Below are 23987 nucleotides of genomic sequence, written 5' to 3'. Positions count from 1 at the left end.
ACCTATGACCCCTCGTGAACGTCACCACCGACCTGGGGAAAAGCTTCCCACCGTTCACCCTATCTATGCCTTTCATAATTTTATACACCTCTATTAGGTCACCCCTCATCCTCCGTCTTTCCAGTGAGAACAACCCCAGTTTACCCAATCTCTCCTCATAACTAAGCCCTTCCATACCAGGCAACATCCTGGTAAACCTCCTCTGTATTCTCTCTAAAGCCTCCACGTCCTTCCGGTAGTGTGGCGACCAGAACTGGGCGCAGTATTCCAAATGCGGCCGAACCAACGTTCTATACAACTGCAACATCAGACCCCGTGTGCAGTTGTGTGCAGTTCTGGTCGCCACACTACCAGAAAGACGTGGAAGCTTTGGAGAAAATGCAAAGAAGGCTCACCAGGATGTTGCCTGGTCTCCAAGATGTTGGTTATGAGGAGAGGTTGAATAAACTAGGATTGTTTTCACTGGAAAGATGGAGGCTGAGGGGAGACCTGAGAGAGGTCGACAAAATTATGAGAAGGACAGACAGGGTGGACAGTCAGAGGCTTTTTCCCCAGAATAGTGGTGTCAATTACAAGGAGGCACAGGTTCAAGATGAGAAGGGGAAAGTATGGGAGGCAGAGACAAGGTGGATAGTCAGAGGCTTTTTCCCCAGGGTGGAAGTGTCAATTACAAGGGGACACAGGTTCAAAGTGAGAAGGAGAAAGTTTAAGGGAGATGTGCGGGGGGAAATGTTTCACGCAGAGAGCGGTGGGTGCCTGGAACGCGCTGCCAGAGGACGTGGTGGAAGCAGGCACATTAGCAACATTTAAGAGGCATCTAGATGGGTGCATGAATAGGGAGGGAATAGAGGGATACAGACCGAATAAGGGCAGAAAGTTTTTTCTTAGTTTTGATAGGGAATCATGATCGGCACGGACTTGGAGGGCCGAAGGGCCTGTTCCTGTGCTGTACTTTTCTTTGTTCTTTGACTATCATTGTATCCCCGTGTGGCCTTTGATCTTGTTTGGGATCTATGATCACAAGCCAGCTGGAGGTGAAGTCAGCCCATGTCCAGGGTTATAATACATTTTGAAATTTCATTTTTTTCTGATTTGTAACCATCGAGTATTACAGAGCAAAGGTTGTGGAAAGTGACATAATCGTGTTTAGTGACCTTGTATTGAATTTCTGTCTGTTGTTTGGAACCATAGAATCACTACAGTGCAGAAAGAGGCCGTTCAGCCCATCGGATCTGCATCAACTCTTTGAAAGAGCATCCTACCCAGATCCTCCCCTCTACCCTATCCCCCATAACCCTGCCCATTTAGCACAGCCAATCCCCCAAACCTACACATCTTGGGACACTGAGGAGCAATTTAGCACGGCCAATCCACCTAACCTGCACCTCTTTGGAGAGTGGGAGGAAACTGGAGCACCCGGAGGAAACCCACGCAGACACAGGGAGAACGTGCAAACTCCAGAGATATTTAACAGATATTGTTCTGTTAAATAATAATAAAAAGAATTAGCATAACTTTTACCAATTACAAGATTTAAACATAACACAGTATAAACATTGACAGCTAGCTATCTCTGCTGTTCCAAGTCAAACACCATCCCACAGACATACACTCCTTTCCAGACTAGTACTTTCTAGACTTTCTCGTATGCTCACGTGATGCTGGGTTTTCAGCTTTTTAACACCTGCTGTGAATTAGTCCTTTGAATATTGGGATACATCCGTGAGGCTTCCCAATCCTGGAACTTTCAACACGCCTCTGGAGAGAGACACAGACACTGCCTGCCTCCATCAGCTTCCAACAGCAACTAAACCGAAACTAAAACCTGGACTTTTCTGTGGAAAACAACTGTTCCCAGACATCACCTGACCTGTCAATCATCCCCAAATTGAGCTCCACTCAGTCACCCCCAAAGGATCATAAAACCCCAGGACACCGCATTAGGCCAGATTAAAATCAGCATGATGTCCATTATATTGCTTCAGTAACATTTAGAGGACACCGGTTACAGACATCACGGCACCAATAAAATGCTAGAACCTACCTGAAAAACCAGCAGAGAAATATGATTAAAATATATTTCTTAAAGGCACAGTATCGTCACAACACCAATTTCACGCCAAAAAAGGGGTGTTGACAATATTAAGTCACCGAGGGGTTCCTCAGCTTGGAAAGTTTGGGAAGCTTGTGCTGTAGACATCAGTGAGACCAGAAGATCCAGCCGGCAACTAATGGCGAGACAACTCTGCCACCGCTGGGAGGTGGGGGGGCTGGAGTCTGCACGTTCTCCTCGTGTCTGTGTGGGTTTCCTCCGGGTGCTCCGGTTTCCTCCCACAGTCTGAAAGATGTGCTGGTTTGGTACATTGGCCATGCTAAATTCTCCCTCAGTGTACTCGAACAGGCACCGGAGTGTGGCGACTAGGGGATTTTCACAGTAACTTCATTGCAGTGTCAATGTAAGCCTACTTGTGACACTAATAAAAAAGCAGATAATTTGGGCCGGAAAATTCCGACATCACGATCTTCCTGTCAATGGGATTTTTGGTTGGCTCGCCACATCTTCCGTGGGGAAAGCCACTGCGGCGGGACCGGAAAATTCTAGATTTGGTCTTTATCACAGTGCTCTGTGCGAGAACTTTCTGTGCGCAAATTGGCTGCCACATATTCTTCAATACAACAGGGACTACACTTTGAAAAAGCAGTTGGGATCATCCTGAGGTCATAAAGAGTGCTCAATAAATATGTTTGTTTTTGGTTCACCTCACCGATGTTAGTGAGAAGATCCATCAGGATAAAGTGCATACTTCAAATAAAAACATTGGGTAGCACGGTGGCACAGTGGTTAGCACTGCTGCCTCATAGAGCCAGGGACCAGAGTTCGATTCCTGGCCTTGGGTCACTGCCTGTGTGGAGTTTGCACATTCTCCCCATGTCTGCATGGGTTTCCTCCGGGTACTCCAGTTTCCTCCCACACTCCAAAGATGTGCGGGTTAGGTGCATTGGCCATGCTAAATTGATTCTTAGTGTTCCGGGGTGTGTAGGTTAGAGGGATTAGTGGGGTAAATATGTATGGTTACGGGGATAGGGCCTAGGTGGGGTTGTTGTTGGTGCAGACCCGATGGGCCAATTGGCCTCCTCCTGCACTGTAGGGAGTCTATGATGATTCTATGATATTCTCTGACCTTCCAGCCGCCTGTTTCCCACCGGCGCGAGGTGGCACGTTGTTTGCGAGGAGCGGGATTCTCTGGTCCCGCTGCTGTCAATGGGAATTCCCACTGACCTCACCCCACGGGCGGAGGTGCGTTGATGGCAGGACTGGAGAATCCCGTCGGCATGAACGGCCGGAAATTTGGGCCATCGGCTTCTTCATGAGCATCAGAGATGTGGATATTAAAACTCGCTGTCTTCGTGAGTCACAGCTCACACCTTGATGGCTCATTGAGTTTTATGCCGCTGAGTCAATGTTTATGAACACTCCAGAATTGGTTCTGCAGATGGCATCTCGATAAACCAACTGCAGGGAGATCATAATATTCCCATTGGTTTTTATGAATGCCACACATCATCACAGACTGCGGTGACTGTTATTGACTCTCTGGACAAGAGCAAATGGAAGGATAATTGCGACGTATGTATGATAATATTTATTGGGAATGCGCTTCCACAACCGTGGTATGCCTGATTTTTTTTAATCATTCGTAGGATTTGAGCATCGCTGGCAGAGCCAGCATTCTAACTGTCCTTGAACTGAGGGGCTTGCGAGACCATTCCCGAGGCCATTTAAGAGTCACCCACATTGCTGTGTGGTGCGGAGTCACAAGTACTCCACGGGGCGGCACGGTGGCACAGTGGTTAGCACTGCTGCCTCACAGCGCCAGGGACCCGGGTTCGATTCTCAGCTTGGGTCACTGTGTGGAGTTTGCATGTTCTCCCCGAGTCCCCCTGGGTTTCCCCCGGGTGCTCCGGTTTCCTCCCACAGTCCAAATATGTATAGGTTAGGTGCATTGGCCGTGCTAAATTGCCCCTTGGTGTCTTGAGATGCGTAGGTTAGAGGGATTAGCGGGGTAAATATATGGGGTTATGGGGATAGGGGCTGGGTGGGATTGTTGTGGGTGCAGACTCGATGGGCCTCCTTCTGCACTGTAGAGATTCTATTCCATTCTATTCTAGGGTGATTAACTTGTCCTGTCACAGCAGGTCCCAGTCAACACCACGGTGGCACAGTGGTTAGCACTGCTGCTTCACAGCATCAGGGACCTGGGTTTCATTCCCGGCTTGGGTCACTGTCTGTGTGGAGTCTGTACATTCTCCCTGTGTCTGCGTGGGTTTCCTCAGGGTGCTCTGGTTTCCTCCCACAGTCTGAAAGATAGTTAGGTGCATTGACCCGAACAGGCGTCGGAGTGTGGCGACTTGGGGAATTTCACAGTAACTTCATTGCAGCGTTAGTGTAAGCCTTGTGACTAATAAATAAAAATTTAAAAAACCACCCAGGCCGCAACTTAATCCCTGGTTTTGGATAAACCATCTGAAGCATACGAGCCTTTTGAATGGTTCCCAATCTATAATCACTCCCAGATACTCACAGATCTCTGTCTGAGACGTTGCAAATCCCTTCCGATTATCACTCAGCCGTGAAATCTCACAAGTTCCGAGTAGTCCCATTGTCAGTAATAGATCTCCAAAGTGTGAAACTGAGATTGAGATTTGCCACCCCCCATTTATAATCATGTCAGATGGGTTTTTTTGAAGGATATGGATTTAAGCACCAACTGAGACTCCAGTGCGGAGGCAGAGAGAGGAAAAAATGTAAAACAAATTTTCTCCCAAAGCAAGAATCTGTCAACAATCCAGAAAACAAGCAAGTGTTTGTACAGATTATCACCGTCCTTGCAATCCTTTGATTTTGGAAAAGAGTATTGAGGGTGAGACTCCAGATGGGGAGTGGATTAGAACTCTGCTGTCAGGCAAAATGAGCTCTGGTCTCTGCAAGAAGGTTCATAGAAAATCATAGAATCCCCACAATGCAGAAGGAGGCCATTTGGCCCATCGAGTCTGCACCGACCCCAATTCCACCCAGGCCTTATCCCCGTAACCCCATGTATTTACCCCAGCTAGTCCCCCTGACATTAGGGTCAATTTACCCTGGCCAATCCACCTAACCCGCACATCTTTAGGTTGTGGGAGGAAACCGGAGCACCTGGAGGAAGCCCACGCAGACACGGGGAGAACGTGCAAACTCCACACAGACAGTGAGCCGAGGCCAGATTCAAACCCAGGTGCCTAGCGCTGTGAGGCAGCAGTGCTAACCACTATGCCACCGTGCTGCCCTGGTTGGAATAAGGTTCGAATAAGATCGAGCCCATCTTTTTCTCCTCTATCCTCTGGGCCTATAGGTCTACATACATAGAACAGTACAGCACAGGAACAGGCCCGCTGGCCCTCTGAACCCATGCCGATCATGATGCCCTAACTAAACTAAAAAATCCTTCTGCCTTTACTTGGTCCATATCCTTCTATTCCCTCCCTATTCATGTACCCATCCAGATGCCTCTTAAATATGGATCTGCACGGATCAGTTTCGGCTTTCTCCTGCCTCGGTATCCAGCCTATTTTTTTTTTTTAGTTCACATTCGCGGGGCATGGGTGTCACTGGCTTGACCAGCATTTATTGTCCATCCCTAGTTGCCCTTGAGAAGGTGGTAGTGAGCTGCCTTCTTGAAATGCTGCAGCTCACATGCTGTGGGTTGACCCACAATGCCGTTAGGGAGGGAATTCCAGGATTTTGACCCAGCGACTGCGAAGGAACGGCGATATATTTCCAAGTTAGGGCGGTGAGTGGCTTGGAGGGGAACTTGCAGGTGGTGGTGTTCCCATGTATCTGCTGCCCTTGTCCTTCTAGATAGAAGTGGTCGTGGGTTTGGAAGATGCTGTCTAAGGATCTTTGGTGAATTTCTGAAGTGCATCTTGTAGATAGTACACACTGCTGCTACTGAGCATCGGTGGAGGAGGGAGTGGATGTTTGTGGATGTGGTGCCAATTAAGCGGGGCTGCGTTGTCCTATTTTACATCCTAGTTCAGTTGATTAGCAGTCACTGTATCAGGAAAGTGATACATTCTGGCATTAAACATCGATATCCTATGCAGTTGTAGCTCCTTCAATGGTGTAAAAGATCCCAATGGCACATTGATGCGCGATTAAATCACTCGGGAGGCTAGATTGTACCCGGGAAATAAAGGCTTTTATTACTGGCAAGAATGGAGCACACTATATACAACACAATCCCAGACTAAAGGGTCACCAGGCAGTGCAGTGACCTTTATACTTCCCCTGGTAGGCGGAGCCAACTGGAGTGTACCACAGAACAATATCAACAGGTAGAACAGCCCAACCCTAACACCAACAGTAATTACAGTAACATATCTACAAACACCCATAGTGCTGACCATCCATGGCTCAGCACTCATAGTGGTAACCAACTATGGTTCACCACACACGTCACATCAGCAAGTATCAAATATTTGACACCAAGGCAGGAATTTTACCGGCACACGCGCCCCAATTCTGGGGGCAGGCGAGGTTTGGACAACGGCATTCTCTGTTGGCCTCAGGCAGGATCGTACGAACCTTGGGAGGACATGTCGGTAAAATTCCGCCCCATGAGTCCTGGGAGATATTGGATCGGATTTTACACCCCATGGGGAGGCCTAGCAGGTGGGAGGGGTGTATAATTGGGTGTATTAGCAGTGCCGTGGATCCATCCTGCCCATTTCTGCTGGTACTTTAGCAGCAGGGTGAGAAGCTTGGACATCCTGCCAGCTCTTGGACAGATTGAGGTCATTAAGTTGCCAACTAATGGCTGCCCTAGAGCCACTTCTTGCTGCCACTGGTATTTAACCAATGGTGTGACAGGCCGTGTGGTGAGTGCACCAGTAAAACCTGTTGCTTTCTTGCCAGCTGGCTGGAGGGGAGGTGATCAGATCCCCGATACTCAATGGAGGACCTCGCCAAGGTTAATTCTCCTCCCCCAACGTACATTCCTTCCCCACCCTCATTAACCTAACCCCCTCCCCCCGCACTGAGGCCTGGCAAAAACTCCGACTTACTTCTGTATCCAGCCTATAGTACCTTGGCCTTGGGGACCAGCTGTTCCAGACATGGCCACCTCTCCTGGTGGCATTGTGGGATTGCGAGTGCCATCTATTTGATTGGTCAACGGCTCACGGAGGCGGGGCTTCTTCCCAGATGAGGGGAGAAGTCGTGTCAGTTATCAACCTGTCCATTGTTACATTGCCCCTGGCTCTGGGTGACCTAGTTGAGCAGAGCTGCTCTCACCCCTGACCTTTATATTGGTGGGGGCGGAGCCACTGCCTCAGTATAAAATGCAGTTTATGAGAATGGGATGGCCTAAAGCTTGGTAATCTTTTAAGGACATCATACCTGGAGTATTGTGTGCAGTTTTGGTGTCCGTATCTGAGGAAGGATGTCCTTGCCACAGAGGGAGTGCAGCGAAGGTTTACCAGACTGATTCTTGGGATGGCAGGTCTGTCATATGAGGAGAGATAAGTCGGTTAGGATTATATTCACTGGAGTTTAGAAGAGTGAGAGGAGATCACATAGAAACTTAGAAAATTCTAACAGGGTTAGACAGGGTAGATTCAGAAAGAATGTTCCTGATGGTGGGGGAGTCCAGAACTAGGGGTCATAGTTTGAGGATAAGGTGTAAACCTTTTAGAACTGAGGTGAGGAGAAATTTCTTCACCCAGAGGGTGGTGAATGTGTGGAATTCACTACCACAGAAAGTATTTGAGGCCAAAACATTGAGTGATTTCAGGAAGAAATTAGATATCGCTCTTGGGGCTAAAGGAATCAAGGGATATGGAGGGGAAGGCAGGATCAGGATATTGAATTTGATGATGAGCCATTATTAAAATGAATGGTGGAGCAGGCTCGAAGGGCCGAATGGCCTCCTCCTGCTTCTAGCTTTTATGTTTCGAAACAGGAGGAGGGAGAGATAGAGGCTTGGAGGGAGGGAATTTCATAGAGTTTTGGACCCAGGCACTTGGGGCTACAGCCACCAATGATAGAATGATTAAAATTGGGTGATGTGATAGAGGCGAGAATTGGAAGTTTGAAGAGTTACCTCGGGGTGATGGGGCTCGAGGCGAGTACACAGATAGGGAGGGGAAAGGCCATGGAGGGACTTGAAAACGAGGATGTGAATTTTAGAATCGAGGGCCCAAATGTGGGTCAGTACGCTCAGGACTCTGTCTACACTTCCCGCTGCCTTGGGAAAGCAGGCAGCATAACCAAGGACCCCACGCACCCCGGACATTCCGGGTGGGATTTTACGACCTCGCTCGAGCAAGACCAGAAATTCCCACCCGAGGTCAACGGAGATTTCCATTCTCGGACCCTCGCCCGCCTTGAATCTGTGGCGGGTGAGGTGGTAGAGTTCCGTTCACTCTCTTCCACCTTCTTCCGTCGGAAAAAAGATACAAAAGTCTGAGGACACATATCAAGAACATCTTCTTCCCTGCTGCCGTCAGACTTTCGAACGGACCCTACCTCGCATTAAGTTGACCTTTCTCTACACCCTAGCTATGATTGTAACACTACATTCTGCACCCTCTCCTTTCCTTCTCTATGAATGGTATGCTTTGTTTGTATAATGCGCAAGAAACAATACTTTTCACTGTATACTGATACATGTGACAATAATAAATCGAATCAAGGAGTGAGGAACAGCTTAAAGTGTGCTGTAGTTGCTCCTTAATGTATCCCCAGTTGGTGAAACAGTTAACTCTCTGCTTGCTTAGATCAGTGCCTGGAGCTGAGAGCAAGATTGCAGAGGTTGGCTTGAATTTTGTTCAGATAAATTTTAATCCTCTTCCAAAGTTGATGGTATCAGTCAGACACTCTGGCCCCGAGGCTGCAGTGAACATTTTTCTGACAACCATCTCGGCAATAAAGAGCAAACAACCTTTGATATTTGTATTTGTAAAGGTTGGGAATTATTCTGATTTCAAGTCAGGCCGTGCCTGTCCTGAGTGCTTTGTTAGTTTGCGCGTATCCTTTTTTAATCTTATCATCTGAGTAACCTGCTGTTTAATCTCCTCCACGTTGCAGGATTACTACGTTGTCATTCTGTGCCCAACAGAGATGGATGTTCAGGTGCGCCGAGTGCTCCAGATCCCCCTCTGGTCTCAGCGAGTCATCTATCTGCAGGGGTCAGCTCTGAAAGACCAGGATCTCATGAGAGCCAAGTGAGACATCTTTTCCATATAAATGTGGTGAGCTTTTGTACTTGAAGCAGAGAGAGAGAGAGAGGGAGAGAGAGAAAGCCCACGCGATCCTTAGGGATCAATAACTTGGTGATTCTACATTGCGTGGGGCGTGCCCCCAGTAGATTAACCAATCTACCCTGACAGTAGCCGGGTTACGCTGACCAGGTTCAATTCTTGCTCTTCACAAAGACTTGGCCAAAGCAATGCACCAATCCTCTTGCGCGAATGAGGCATGGAAAACGAAGGGGAGGTGAAGGTCTAGTGGTATTATCGCTAGATTATTAACCCAGAAACTCAGCTAATGTTCTGGGGACCCGGGTTCGAATCCTGCCATGGCAGCTGGTGGAATTTGAATAAAATGAAAAATATCTGGAGTCAAAAATCTACTGATGACCATGAAGTCATTGTCGATTGTCGGAAAAACTCATCTGGTTCACTAATGTCCTTCAGGGAAGGAAATCTGCCGTCCTTACCTGGTCTGGCCTACATGTGAGTCCAGAGCCACAGCAATGTGGTTGATTCTCAACTGCCCTCCAGGGGCAACTAGGAATGGGCAATAAATGCTGGCCAACCAGCGACGCTCATGTTCCATGAATGATTAATAACAAAAAGCTCAGCCAGTGCCTTGGTTCTCCATCACTATGTACAACTGCATGCATTTATATAGAGCCAGCCTTTGACATATCAACCGTCCATCCCAAGTTTTAAAGTTTATTTATTAGCGTCACAAGTTGACTTACATTAACACTGCAATGAAGTTACTGAGAAAATCACCTAGATGCCACACTCCGGCACCTGTTCGAGTACACTGAGGGAGAATTTAGCAATACACCTAACCAGCACGTCTTTCAGACTGTGGGAGGAAACCGGAGCACCCGGAGGAAACCCACGCAGACACGGGGAGAACGTGCAAACTCCACACAGACAGTGACCCAAGGCAGGAATTGAACCCGGATCCCTGGTGCTATGAGACAGCAGTGCTAACCATTGTGCCGCCGTGCTGCCCTAATGGGAGCGTTGTCATGTAAACTTGACATTGGATGGAGTTTTCCCATTGTTTGACAGAGTGGTGCAACAGATGGGAAAAATAGCGTTAAACCATCTGCCTATCTCTCATTCTTTTAAGCTCTGGAGAATATAGGTCCAATTCACTTAACTTATCATCATAGGAGAACCCTCTCGTTCAGAGAGCTAGGCTAGCAAACTTTCACTGCACCGCCCCCAGTGCAGTATTCCATTTTCAATTCTGCTCCCATATCTACTGGCGGCTAAGGTAGACTTTCATCTGTTTCTATGGCTAGTAGTTGCCAGAGCAGGTCGCTAGTCTGTCGCCAGGGGCTTATAGCTTGAGGGGCGCCACCCCACATCAAACCTGGCTGACCAGGAGACTCTCCTGCTCTTACCACCTGTCATTGGCGTGTTTGGAAGGATTTGCAGGTTGACACTCAACCTGTTTGGCCACGTTATGAACACACCCGCTTTGGCCATCAAGTCCTGGGGTGGGACTCGAACCCGGAGCTTCCGCCTCAGAGACAGGGTAGTCACCCATGCGCCACAAGACCGCCCTCCAATGCAGTAGACTCTTACTTAAATTTGGAGACTAAAACTGCTCACAGTGTTCTAGTCTCATTAAAACCTACACAATCCCCTTGAAATAAAGGTCAACGTGCCATTTGCCTTTCCACGGTGGCACAGTGGTTAGCACTGCTGCCTCACAGCATCAGGGACCTGGGTTCGATTCCCGGCTTGGGTCACTGTCTGTGCGGAGTCTGCACGTTCTCCCCGTGTCTGCGTGGGTTTCCTCCGTGTGCTCCAGTTTCCTCCCAAAGTCTGAAAAACGTGCTGGTTAGGTGCATTGGCCATGCTAAATTCTCCCTCAGTGTACCCGAACAGGTGCCGGAGTGTGGCGACTGGGGGTTTTCACAGTAACTTCACTGCAGTGTTAATGTGAGCCTGCTTGTGACACTAATAAATAAACTTCTAAAAACTTAAACTCAATTGCTTGCTGAATATCTCCACATTAACCTTCTGTGCTCCCTGTGCGGGTACACCCAAGTCCTTCTGAACTTCAACATTTAAAAATTGCACAACTTCAAAAAAATGTTCTATTTTATACTACCTGGGTTCGATTCCTGGTTTGAGTCACTGTCTGTGTGGACTTTGCAGATTCCCACAATATCTGTGTGGGTTTCCTCCGGGTGCTCCAGTTTCCTCCCACAGTCCAAAGATGTGCGGGTTAGGTGGATTGGCCATGCTAAGTTGCCCCTTAGTGAGAGGGGACTAGCTAGGGTAAATGGATGGGGTTATGGGAATAGGGCCCAGGTGGGATTGTGGTCGGTGCAGACTCGATGGGCTGAATGGCCTCCTTCTGCACTGTAGGATTCTATGATTCTATTCTATCTGCGAAAGTGAATAACCTCACAATTCCCACATTATATTCCATCTACCACTGCGTTCTCTGTTCACAATTAACCTGTCAAGATGTTAGAAAGGATGATAACTCTGTCATCCACCTGCCATTCAGATCTGGAGCTCATGCCATATGACCATAAGACACAGGAGCAGAATGGACCACTTGGCCCATCGATTCTGCTCTGCCATTCAATCATGGTGTTATTTTACTCATCCCCATTCTCCTTCCTTTTCCCCATAAACCCTGATCCCCTTATTAATCAAGAACCTATCTATCTCTGTCTTAAAGACACTCAATGACCTGGCCTCCACAGCCTTCTGCGACAAAGAGTTCCGCAGATTCACCACTCTCTGGCTGAAGAAATTCCTCCTCATCTCTGTTTTAAAGGATCATCCCTTTAGTCTGAGATTGTGCCCTCTGGTTCTAGTTCTTCCTACTAGTGGAAACATCCTTTCCACGTCCACTTTATCCAGGCCTCGCAGTGTCCTGTAATTTTCACTAAGATCCCCCCTCATCCTTCTAAACTCCAATGAGCACAGACCAAGAGTCCCCAACCGTTCCTCATATGACAAGCTCTTCATTCCAGGGATCATTCTTGAGAACCTCCTCTGGACCCTTTCCAAGGCCAGCACATCCCTCCTTAGATACTGGGCCCAAAACTGCTCACAATGCTCCAAATGGGGTCTGACCAGAGCCTTATACAGCCTCAGAAGTGCATCCCTGCTCTTGTATTCTAGCCCTCTCGACATGAATGCTAACATTGCATTTGCCTTCCTAACTGCCAACTGAACCTGTACGTTAACCTTAAGAGAAACTTGAACAAGGACTCCCAAGTCCATGCATGTGTTCACTGCTCGGATCTTTGTGTTATTAACCAAGTTGAATCGAGTTACTGGGATTTCAAGGTCCGCTTCACTCCAGTAAATAAGCAATTTTACCCGCGACGCTTCATGGTAAAATGAATCTTCAATTGCAGTTATTTTTCACTGGGAGCCATTGCGGATTTCAATTACTTTTTCGTTTCTCGAGAAACCACTTTTAACAATAATATCCTCTGAGACCCTTTCCATCATCAAGGGTTTCACACAAGGAGTTAGATTTTACGCAGTGTTAGGCCCAATCAGTTTCGAATTTGGCCCTCCAAGGGGATCCCTCATTAACCCACTCCCAAGCCGATGCAGGAGCTGCATCCCGAGTTACATTTCAGTCACCGGGAAATGAACATTGTGGAGCAGACGGGCCCTTAATTAAAATAAAATCTTTATTTTCGCAATTTCTGATCCCTAATCGTGTCCGAGAAGTCAATTCTGTCGATCCCTCTGTGGGCTCGGGTGAGGTTAGCCAGCTCAGCAGCAGCTAAGGCTGTTGTTCAGTTACCTCAGCATCAGAGGGCTGTCGGGCTGTGGGTTCAAGGACATCAGGACAAGAAAGAAGTCTAAAATTCCAGCACAGCACTGAGGGAGCGCCCCGCCGCTGGGAGTGCCACCTTTCAGTTAAGCCCTGGCCCTATCTGGCCTGCTGGGCAAAGTTAAGAGATGCCATGGCATTATTATTTATTAGTCACAAGTAGACTTACATTAGCACTGCAATGAAGTTACTCTGAAAATCCCCCAGTCTGGAGCCTGTTCGGGTACACTGAGGGTGAATTTAGCATGACCAATGCACCTAACCAGCGCACCTTTGGACTGTGGGAGGAAACCGGAGCACCCAGAGGAAATCCACGCAGACACGGGGAGAACGTGCAAACTCCACACAGACAGTGACCCAAGCCAGGATTCGAACCCGGGTCCCTGGCACTGTGAGGCAGCAGTGCTAATCACTGTGCCACCGTGCTGCCCCTTTACTTCAGAGAAGAGTTGGGAAGATCTCCCCTTTTGATTTGATTTGATTTGATTATTTTGGCTGCTTTGCCGAGGCAGGGGGAAGTAGCAGCGGGCAGTGACTTGGAGGATGGGGCTGAAGGGTGGATCAGTAAATTTGCTGATGACACCAAGATTGGTGGAGTAGTGGATGAGGTGGAGGGCTGTTGTAGACTGCAAAGGGACATAGATAAGATGCAAAACTGGGCTGAAAAATGGCAGATGGGGTTTAACCCTGATAAATGTGAGGTGATTCATTTGGTAGGACAAATTTAAATGTGGATTACAGGGTCAAAGGTAGGGTTCTGAAGACTGGAGGAACAGAGAGATCTTGGGGTCCATATCCACAGATTTCTGAAGGTTGCCACACAAGTGGATAGAGCTGTGAAGAAGGCCTATAGTGTGTTAGCTTTTAATAACTGGGGTTGGTGTTTAAGAGCCGTGGGGTTATGCTGCAACTGTACAGGACCTTGGTGAGACCACATTTGGAATATTGTGTGCAGTTCTGGTCATCTCACTATAAGAAGGATGTGGAAGCGCTGGAAAGAGTGCAAAGGAGATTTACCAGGATGCTGCCTGGTTTTGCGGGTAGGTCTTATGAGGAAAGGTTGAGGGAGCTAGGGCTGTTCTCTCTGGAGCAGAGGAGGCTGAGAGGAGACTTAATAGAGGTTTATAAAATGATGAAGGGGATAGATAGAGTGAACGTTCAAAGACTATTTCCTCGGGTGGATGGAGCTATTACAAGGGGGCATAACTATAGGGTTCATGGTGGGAGATATAGGAAGGATGTCCGAGGTAGGTTCTTTACTCAGAGTGTGGTTGGGGTGTGGAATGGACTGCCTGCGGTGATAGTGGAGTCAGAAGCTTTAGGAACATTTAAGTGGTTATTGGTTAGACACATGGAGCACACGAGGATGATAGGGAGTGGGATATCTTGATCTTGGTTTCAGATAAAGCTCGGCAGAACATTGTGGACCGAAGTGGCCTGTTCTGTGCTGTACTGTTCTATGTACTAAATGTAGACAGAGTCAATGGATGGGAGGCTGGTTTGCGTCCAAAATGGATGACCTCACATTTACAAATGGATGACCTTCATCCAACTTAGCATGGCCAATCCATCTAACCCTCACATCTTGGGACACTAAGGGGCAACTTAGCATGGCCAATCCACCTAACCTACACATTTTTTAGAGTGTGGGAGGAAACCCACACAGACACAGGGAGAATTACAAACTCCGCACAGACAGTGACTCAAGGCCAGAATTGAACCCAGGACCCTGGCTCTGTGAGGCAGGAATGCTAACCACTGTGCCACCGTGCTGATCGGAAAGCTAACATATGTACTTCTTTGCCACAGGATGGATGACGCAGAAGCCTGTTTCATTCTTAGCAGCCGCAATGAAGTGGATCGCACAGCAGCGGTACGTTAACCTCAGCAGAGGGCAGCTTTAATCTTGAACTGAAGGAGGGACTGGGGATGTTTCCACGCATCCCCATGTAAACAGGAAGCCATTTAACCACAAGAGGCCATATTTTCATTCGCCAGCCCATCTCTTGTTATTTTTATTTGTTCGTGCGATGTGGGTGTCACTGGCAAGGGCATCATTTATTGCCCACCCTTAGTTGCCCTGGAGAAAATGATACTAAACTGGCTTCTTGAACCACTGCAATCCATGTGGTGTAGGTAAACCCACAGTCCCGTTCGGGAGGGGGATTCCAAGATTTTGACCTCGCTACAGTGTAGAAATGGTGGGCGATATAGTTTCAAGTCAGGATGGTGTGTGCCTTGGAGGGGTACATTGGAGACACGGTAAGATTAAATAATTTACACCAAGTTGCAGCCAGACCATAAAACTCCCTCCAACCCCCTGCATGGGCCCTAAGTTAGTGGAATAGGGTGGCCCATCAATTGGATCCTTAATCAGGGAGTTGATGTTCCAATAGGCCAATCTCAATGGCCTGATTGAAGTCATTATATTCCTGGAGGTCTCATTACAGGACCTCCCACCTCCAATGCCCTGCTTGGCTAAACAGTGCAGTTATAGCTAAAATGAGAATTTTCCAAAGAAAATGAAAACCAACCCAATTTTTTATGCCTCTGTAATCTTCCTCTTGGGTTGATCACTAAGAGTTTATTTATTTATTTATCACAAGTAGGCTTACATTAACACTGCAATGAAGTTACTGTGAAAATCCCCCAGTCGCCACACTCCGGCGCCTGTTCGGGTACACTGAGGGAGAATTTACCATGGCCAATGCACCTAACCAGCACGTCTTTCGGACTGTGGGAGGAAACTGGAGCACTCGGAGGAAACCCACACAGACATGGGGAGAACGTGCAAACCCCACACAGACGGTGACCCAAGCCGGGAATTGAACCCGGGTCCCTGGCGCTGTGAGGCAGCAGTGCTAACCACTGTGCCACCGTGCCGCCTCGTTAGCGACCACATTATTAACCTGGAGCCACTAGGGGATTAGCCACCGTAGCTGGTAGTACTTAATGTGGGTATCATGGGCACTGCCCACTTCTACTCACATATCATTAATCATTACTGTTATAAACTCTGTGCTTATTGTTTTGTGTTTCCTAACATTCAAATTCCAAGTAAGATTATTATTGCTACTGCCTAACATTCAGCCAACTTGCTCTCATTTCTAGATTGACAAAGGAGTTCTTTTTTAATTCTTTCACGGGATGTGGGTGTCGCTGGCTGGCCAGCATTTATTGCCCATCCCTAGTTGCCCTTGAGAAGGTCGTGGTGAGCTGCCTTCTTGACCCCAGAACCTTCTTCTGCAAACCTGAGGTGTAGATACACCCACAGTGCTGTTAGGGAGGGAGTTCCAGGCATTTGACCTGGCGACAGTGAAAGGTCAAGGGTTAGGGAACAGGCAGGAAAGTTGAGTTGAGGCCACATCAGATCAGCAGTGATCTTATTGACTTCATAGAAACATCGAAACTAGAAGCAGGTGGAGGCTATTCGGCCCTTCGAACCTGCTCCACCATTCATTATGATCATGGCTGATCATCAAATTCAATATCCTGATCCCGACTTCCTCCTATATCCTTCGATCCCTTTTGCCCCAAGAGCGATATCTAATTTCTTCTTGAAATCAGACAATGTTTTGCCCTCAACTGCATTCTGTGGGAGTGAATTCCATACATTCACCACCCTCAGGGTTAAGAAATTTCTCCTCATCTCAGTTCTAAAAGGTTTACCCCTTATCCTCAAACAATGGAATTTAATGCAGCCAAGTTTGAGATATTGCACATTGGAAGGACAAACCAAAGTAGAACGTACAGGGTAAATGGTAGGACTCTGAAGAGTGCAAATGAACAGAGGGATCTGGGAATACAGGTACAGAATTCCCTAAAAGTGACGTCACAGGTGGATAGGGTCGTAAAGAGTGCCTTTGGTACATTGGCCTTTATAAATCGGAGTATCGAGTATAAAAGCTGGAGTGTTATGGTAAGGTTATATAAGGCATTGGTGAGGCCGAATTTGGAGTATTGTGTACAGTTTTGATCACCTAGTTACAGGAAGGATGTAAATAAGGTTGAAAGAGTGCAGAGAAGGTTCACAAGGATGTTGCCGGGACTTGAGAAGCTGAGTTACAGAGAGAGATTGAATAGGTTGGGACTTTATTCCCTGGAGTGTAGAAGATTGAGGGGGGATTTGATAGAGATGTATAAGATTTTGATGGGTATAGATAGAGTGAATGAAAGCAGGCTTTTTCCGCTGAGGCTAGGGGAGAAAAAAACCAGAGGGTGAAAGGAGAAAAGTTTAAAGGGAATATTAGGGGGGGCTTCTTCACGCAGAGAGTGGTGGGAGTGTGGAATGAGCTGCCGGATAAAGTGGTAAATGCATTTTAACATTTAAGAAAAACTTGGACGGGTTCATGGATGAGAGGGGTGTGGAGGGATATGGTCCAAGTGCAGCTCCGTGGGACTAGACAAAAAATGGTTCGGCACAGACAAGAAGGGCCAAAAGGCCTGTTTCTGAGCTGTAATTTTCTATGGTTCTATGGTTCTATGATCCCTAGTTCTGGACTCCCCGACCATCGGGAACATTCTTTCTGAATCTACCCTGTCTAACCCTGTTAGAATTTTATAAGTTTTTATGAGATCCCCTCTCACTATTTAGCAAGCTTGAGAACATAAGAACTTGGAACAGGAGTCTGCAATTCAGCCCTTCAAGCCTGCTCTGCCATCCAATACCATCACGGCTGATCTCACCTCAGCCTCATCTCCACCTTTCTGTCCGCTCCCCATCACCCCATTACTAATTTATCCCGTCACTAATTAAAAACCTATCTATCTCCTCCTCAAATTTGTTAAGTGCTCTGGTGTCCACTGCCCTCTGGGGTAGAGAATTCCACAGATTCACCACCTTTTGAGTGAATTTATTCCTCCTCATTTCTGTTTTAAATCTGCCACCCCCTTAGCCTAAAACTATGGCCTCTCGTTCTAGAATGTCCAACAAGGGGAAACATCCTCTCTGCGTCTACCCTGTCAATCCCTTTTACCATCTTATACACCTCAATGAGGTCTCCCCTCATTCTTCTAAACTCCAGCAAGCATCAGGACTAAACTGCTCAATCTCTCTTCCTAAGACAAGGCCTTCACCTCTGGGATCAATCTAGTGAACATTCTCTGAACCCCTGCTAATGCGTTTACAACCTTCCTCAAATAAGGGGACCAAAACTGTGCGCAGCACTCTAGATACGGGAGGGGCCGAATGGCCCACTCCTGCTCCTATTCCCTGTGTTCTTCTTTGCTCTGGTGTGTCAGGAGTTGCGCTACACTCCAGGAAGGAGCAGAGATTTTCTGTGTCTCCTCTCACCAGTGCGTGACTTTCTACAGAAGTTGGAAAGGCAATGTCCAGGATGTCCACTTAAAGAGAGCGGGAAATTCATGGATGCAGCTCTCCGAGGGACTCTGCTGGCACGAAGATAGCACTGCAACATTAATACCAGGCTGACCCATTAATATCCAAAACAAAGCCCCTAATAATTCAATTCAGCAGTGACTTAATTGGATGGAATGACCTTGATGCTATCTTAATCAGGTGATTAGAGCTCCACTTAAGTTATTGATTGATTCGAGGCTTTTCAAATTGGGTTGGGTGGATTGAGAGCTGCATCAGGATTCGGTTACATCTCAAAGCTTTAGCACTGTATTCCTGAAGCAATTTACAAATAATGGGGTTTCAATCTTTTCACAAATCACATTACGCTGCAGCACATTGAAACGTAAAGTCGAGTTATAAGGTGAGCCAGAGTGTATCGACCTGATCCCATGACTGATGGAATTCCGGCATTCCTACTTTATTTTCTGCATTAACTTTAGAATGAACGAATAACCAGCGAAAGGGGAACCTGTGCAAGCAGATCTTTAAACAGTTCACACTGATCATCAAAGCGTCAGTCATCCCGTTAAAGTAAAGTTTATTTATTAGTCACAAGTCGGCTTACATTAACACTGCAATGATGTTACTGTGAAAATCCCCTAGTTGCCACACTCCAGCACCTGTTCGGGTACACTGAGGGAGAATTTAGCATGGCCAATCCACCCAACCTGCACATCTTTTGGATTGTGGGAGGAAACAGGAGCACTCGGAGGAATCCCACGCAGACACGGGGAGAATGTGCAAACTCCACACAGACAGTGACCCAACCCGGGAATCGAACTTGGGCCCTTGGCGCTGTGAGGCAGCAGTGCTGACCACTGTGCCACTGTTATTATGAAGCTTTACAAGCTGACTCGTTTGGTCTTCATCGAATCACAGACTCCCAACAGTACAGAAGGAGGCCATTCGGTCCATCAAATCTGCACCAACTGCAATCCCACCCAGGCCCTATTCCAGTAACCCTCATTTACTCTGCTAATCCCCCTGGCACTAGGATCAATTTAGCATGGCCAATCAACCTAATCCGCACATCTTTGGACTGTGGGAAGAAACCGGAACCCAGAGGAAACCCACGCAGACACGGGGAGAACGCGTACACTGCACACAGACAGTGACCCAAGCCGGAAATCAAACCCGGGTCCCTGGGGCTGTGAGGCAGCAGTGCTAACCACTGTGCCACCGTACCTGCCTGTCTTGTCTGGAGAATTGTGACTAGTTCTGCATATCACACTTTAGGAAGGAAGTAAAGGCTTCAGAGAGGGTGCGGAGGAGATTTATGAGAATGGTTCCAGGGATAGAATCATAGAATTTCTACAGTGTAGAAGGAGGCCATTCGGCCCATCGAATCTGTGCCGACCACAATCCCACCCAGCTCCTATCCCCACAAACTCATGCATTTACCCTATCAAGTCCCCCTGGCACTAAGGAACAATTTAGCACGGCCAATACTCCTAACCCACAAATCTGTGGACTGTGGATGGAAACCGGAGCACCCGGAGGAAACCCACGCAGACACGGGGAGAATGTGCTGACTCCACGCAGACAGAGACCCTAGCCGGGAATCAGACCCGGCTCCTTGGCGCTGTGAGGCAGCAGTGCTAACCACGGTGCCACCGTGCTGCCCAGTGAGGGACTTCAGATCGTCACAGGCGGGACAGGAAAATTTGGAGAGCAGTTGCAGCTATCCTAATGTTCCTGTCCTCTCTACGATAATGCCTGCCGATGTCGGGGCAGGAAAATCCCGCCAGGTATTTCGAAAAGCCAGGCCAGAGCTCCAAAACCCGAGTTAGGATTTATCCTCCAGTCGGATTCACTAGAACAGACAATCTGGTCATTGTCACATCGCTGGAGGGAGCTTCCTGCGTGCAAATTGGCTGCCATATTTCCAACATTACACCAGTAAGCACACTTCAAAAGAATGTGATGGGTTTGCGACATGCTTTGGGACGTCCAATGCATCCAGATCGAATGCATGTCTTCCTTTCATTTCAAAGTTCCAGCACTGGGCAGGATTCTCCGATCTTGTCCTTCCCTGCTCCCCGCTGCCAGCCAGAATGGAGAAGTTGGCGCTCAGCCAAAACTCCATTCACTGCAATGGGAGCAGAGAATCTTGGGCCGCGGGCGAGGTCGGAGGTTTTTAGCGACTCTCAGGTGCTGCACCAGAACATGTATGGTCCCCTAATTTCATGGAATCATAGAATCCTTCCAGGGCAGAAGGAGGCCATTCAGCCCATCGATTTGATTTGATTTGATTTATTATTGTCACATGTATTAACAGTGAAAAGTATTGTTTCTTACGTGCTGTACAGACAAAGCATACCGTTCATAGAGAAGGAAACGAGAGTGCAGAATGTAGTATTACAGTCCTTACATAGCTAGGATGTAGAGAAAGATCAACTTAATACAAGGTAAGCCTATTCAAAAGTCTGACAGCAGCAGGGAAAAAGCTGTTCTTGAGTCGGTTGGTACGTGACCTCAGACTTTTGTATCTTTTTCCTGAAGGAAGAAGGTGGAAGAGAGAATGTCCAGGGTGCGTAGGGTCCTTAACTATGCTGGCTGCTTTGCCAAGGCAGCGGGAAGTGTAGACAGAGGCTGCATTGACAACAATCCCACCCAGGCCCTATCCCTGTAGTTACCCTGCTAATCCCCCTGATATTACGGGGAAATTTAGCATTGCCGATCAATCTAACCAGCACGTCTTTCAGACTGTGGGAGGAAACCGGAGCACGCGGAGGAAACCCACACAGATATAGGGGAACGTGCAAACTCCACACAGACAGTGGCCCGAGGCCGGAATTGAACCCAGGTCCCTGGCGCTGCGAGGCAGCCGTTCTAACCCACTGTGTCACCAAAGCCAATGCATCATGTTTTCATTCTATTGACGGAAAGGACACCAAAAATGTTGGAATAAATAAGAAGGAAAAAGGTGCACGTCAAAAACAGCGATTAAGCCATCCTAAACTTGGAATTTAAAAACTCAGTGGGTGAAGAAGGAAAACTAGTGGGAATAACAGGGATAAAGCACTCAGGCAGACACATTCAGCATTGCAATGAGTCATTAGCAGACTTACCACAGATTAGATTTATCAATGACTCATCCAATAAAGGACTAACTAATTCACAAAATAGTTTCCAAAGTGTGGGCTTGCAATCTTATTATGCGCAGCTAATAGAAACTCATTCTCTGCCTTCTCAGTGGAGAGTTTATTTGTACCTGACTAATCATGGGTGTTTTGCACATCTAAAGGATCATCAGACCATCTTGAGAGCGTGGGCTGTGAAGGATTTTGCCCCAAATTGCCCCCTCTACGTTCAGATCCTGAAGCCAGAGAATAAGTTTCACGTCAAGTTCGCAGGTGAGACTTTCCTTTCTCTATGTGTTTCCCCCCTCCCCAAGCCTCGATCTGTACTCGGTTTCCATTTTGCTTTTGTCTAAATGTGAGCGTTGGTCAAACATTGCCTCCGTTGCAAAGAACAAAGAAAATTACAGCACAGGAACAGGCCCTTCGGCCCTCCAAGCCTGCACCGACCATGCTGCCTGACTTAACTAAAACCCCCTCCCGTCCAGGGGACCATATCCCTCTATTCCCATCTCATTCATGTACTTGTCAAGACGCCCCTTAAAAATCACTACTGTATCCACTTCCATTACCTCCCCCGGCAACGAGTTCCAGGCACCCACCACTCTCTTTGTAAAAAATCTGCCTCGTACATCTCTTTTAAACTTTGCCCTTCGCACCTTAAACCTATGCCCCCTAGTAATTGACTCTTCCACCCTGGGAAAAAGCTTCTGACTATCCGTTCTGTCCATGCCTCTTATAATCTTGTAGACTTCTATCAGGTCTCCCCTCAACCTCCGTCGCTCCAGTGAGAACAAACCAAGTTTCTCCAACCTCTCCTCATAGCTAATGCTTTCCATGCCAGGCAACATCCTGGTAAATCTTTTCTGTACCCTCTCCAAAGCCTCCACATCCTTCTGGCAGTGTGGCGACCAGAATTGAACACTATATTCCAAGTGCGGCCTAACTAAGGTTCCATAAAACTGCAACATGACTTGCCAAATTTTGAACGTCAATACCCCGGCTGATGAAGGCAAGCATGCCGTATGCCTTCTTGACTACCTTCTCCACCTGCGTTGCCGCTTTCAGTGACCTGTGTACCTGTACACCCAGATTTGCGTTTGATTCCGCTGCATCGTAAAGATTTCACCCCAAAGAGCACGAGCAGAAGTTTACTGTGAAAGTCAACTGTTATGATTGTAATTCAGGCACCTGCCTCGGCAATCTTTTGCAAAGCTTGTTATCCTTAAGGACGTTATGGACCGACATTTGGAATGAAATTACATACAGCTGTCCATGGAAAGTAAGAATTGACCTTGAAGAAGCTGTCTCCTCTCGCTAGCTGTACCCTCGTTCTGCGTGATTTGCCACAGCGAAGGTTTTCAAAAGTGAAAGAGTAAAAGCAAATTATTGCTGATGCTGGAATCCGAAACCAAAAGAGAAAATGCTGGAAAATCTCAGCAGGTCTGGCAGCATCTGTAAGGAGAGAAAAGAGCTGACGTTTCACCTCCAGATGACCTTTTATCAAAGCTAAAAGGCACAGAAAGTGGGAGATATTTATTGACAAAGGGCCATCTGGACTCAAAACGTCAGCTCTTTTCTCTCCTTACCGATGCTACCAGACCTGCTGAGATTTTCCAGCATTTTCTCTTTTGGTTGGAGATATTTATACTGTAGGGTGAGAACATAACATAAGAACATAAGAACCAGGAGCAGGAGTAGGCCATCTGGCCCCTCGAGCCTGCTCTGCCATTCAATAAGATCATGGCTGATCTTTTTGTGGACTCAGCTCCGCTAACCACCCACTCACCATAACCCTTAATTCCTTTACTGTTCAAAAATTTATCTATCCTTGCCTTAAAAACATTCAATGAGGTAGCCTCAACTGCTTCACTGGGCAGGGAATTCCACAGATTCACAACCCTTTGGGTGAAGAAGTTCCTCCTCAACTCAAATGAGGGAATGAAAGATGAGTCAGAGCCACAATTCAACAACTTCAGATGATTCGCTCTATCCCACCTCGACCCCTTTGTTTTCATTTTATTTAATTTTTAACTGTTCTCTACCTTTTATTTCTTTATTGTCTTTCTTTATTTCCCCCCCCCCACTCTTACCCCCTATTTTATCCCCCTTTTCTTACCTCCTCCTTTGCTTCCCTTTTCCCCCTTTTTCTCAATTTTACCTCTCTCCCACCCATCTCCCCCCCTCCCCCCACATCTTCATCTGTCACAGCTTACCCTCCGATTTCAGCTTCTCTGTGGTTTGGCCATTCACACCTTCTATTCGGGCTGCCATTAGCAGCCTTTCCCCTTGTTTTTGAGTCTATGACTCATCTTTCAGTCCCTCACCCTGCAGTATAAATATCTCCCACTTTCTCTGTCTTTTTGCTTTGACAAAGGATCATCTGGACTCGAAATGTCAGCTCTTTTCTCTCCTTACAGATGCTGCCAGACCTGCTGAGATT

The 23987-nt window shown here is 47.4% G+C and overlaps 1 protein-coding gene across 1 annotated transcript in view; it reads left to right on the top strand.

Moving 5' to 3' along the window:
- The window catches only part of kcnt1b (potassium sodium-activated channel subfamily T member 1b), a 423250-nt gene that overhangs the window by 284725 nt on the left and 114538 nt on the right, over window positions 1–23987 (top strand). The window contains exons 12-14 of the mRNA XM_078226287.1: window positions 9128–9264; window positions 14915–14978; window positions 21712–21820. Coding sequence (XP_078082413.1) covers window positions 9128–9264; window positions 14915–14978; window positions 21712–21820 — 310 coding nt within the window. The remainder of the gene's footprint in view (window positions 1–9127; window positions 9265–14914; window positions 14979–21711; window positions 21821–23987) is intronic.

Source organism: Mustelus asterias, chromosome 13, assembly GCF_964213995.1.
Source record: "Mustelus asterias chromosome 13, sMusAst1.hap1.1, whole genome shotgun sequence".
Taxonomy (NCBI): Eukaryota; Metazoa; Chordata; class Chondrichthyes; order Carcharhiniformes; family Triakidae; genus Mustelus; species Mustelus asterias.
The sequence above is the reverse complement of the archived record's forward strand: the minus strand, read 5'-3'. Positions and strand labels throughout refer to the sequence as shown.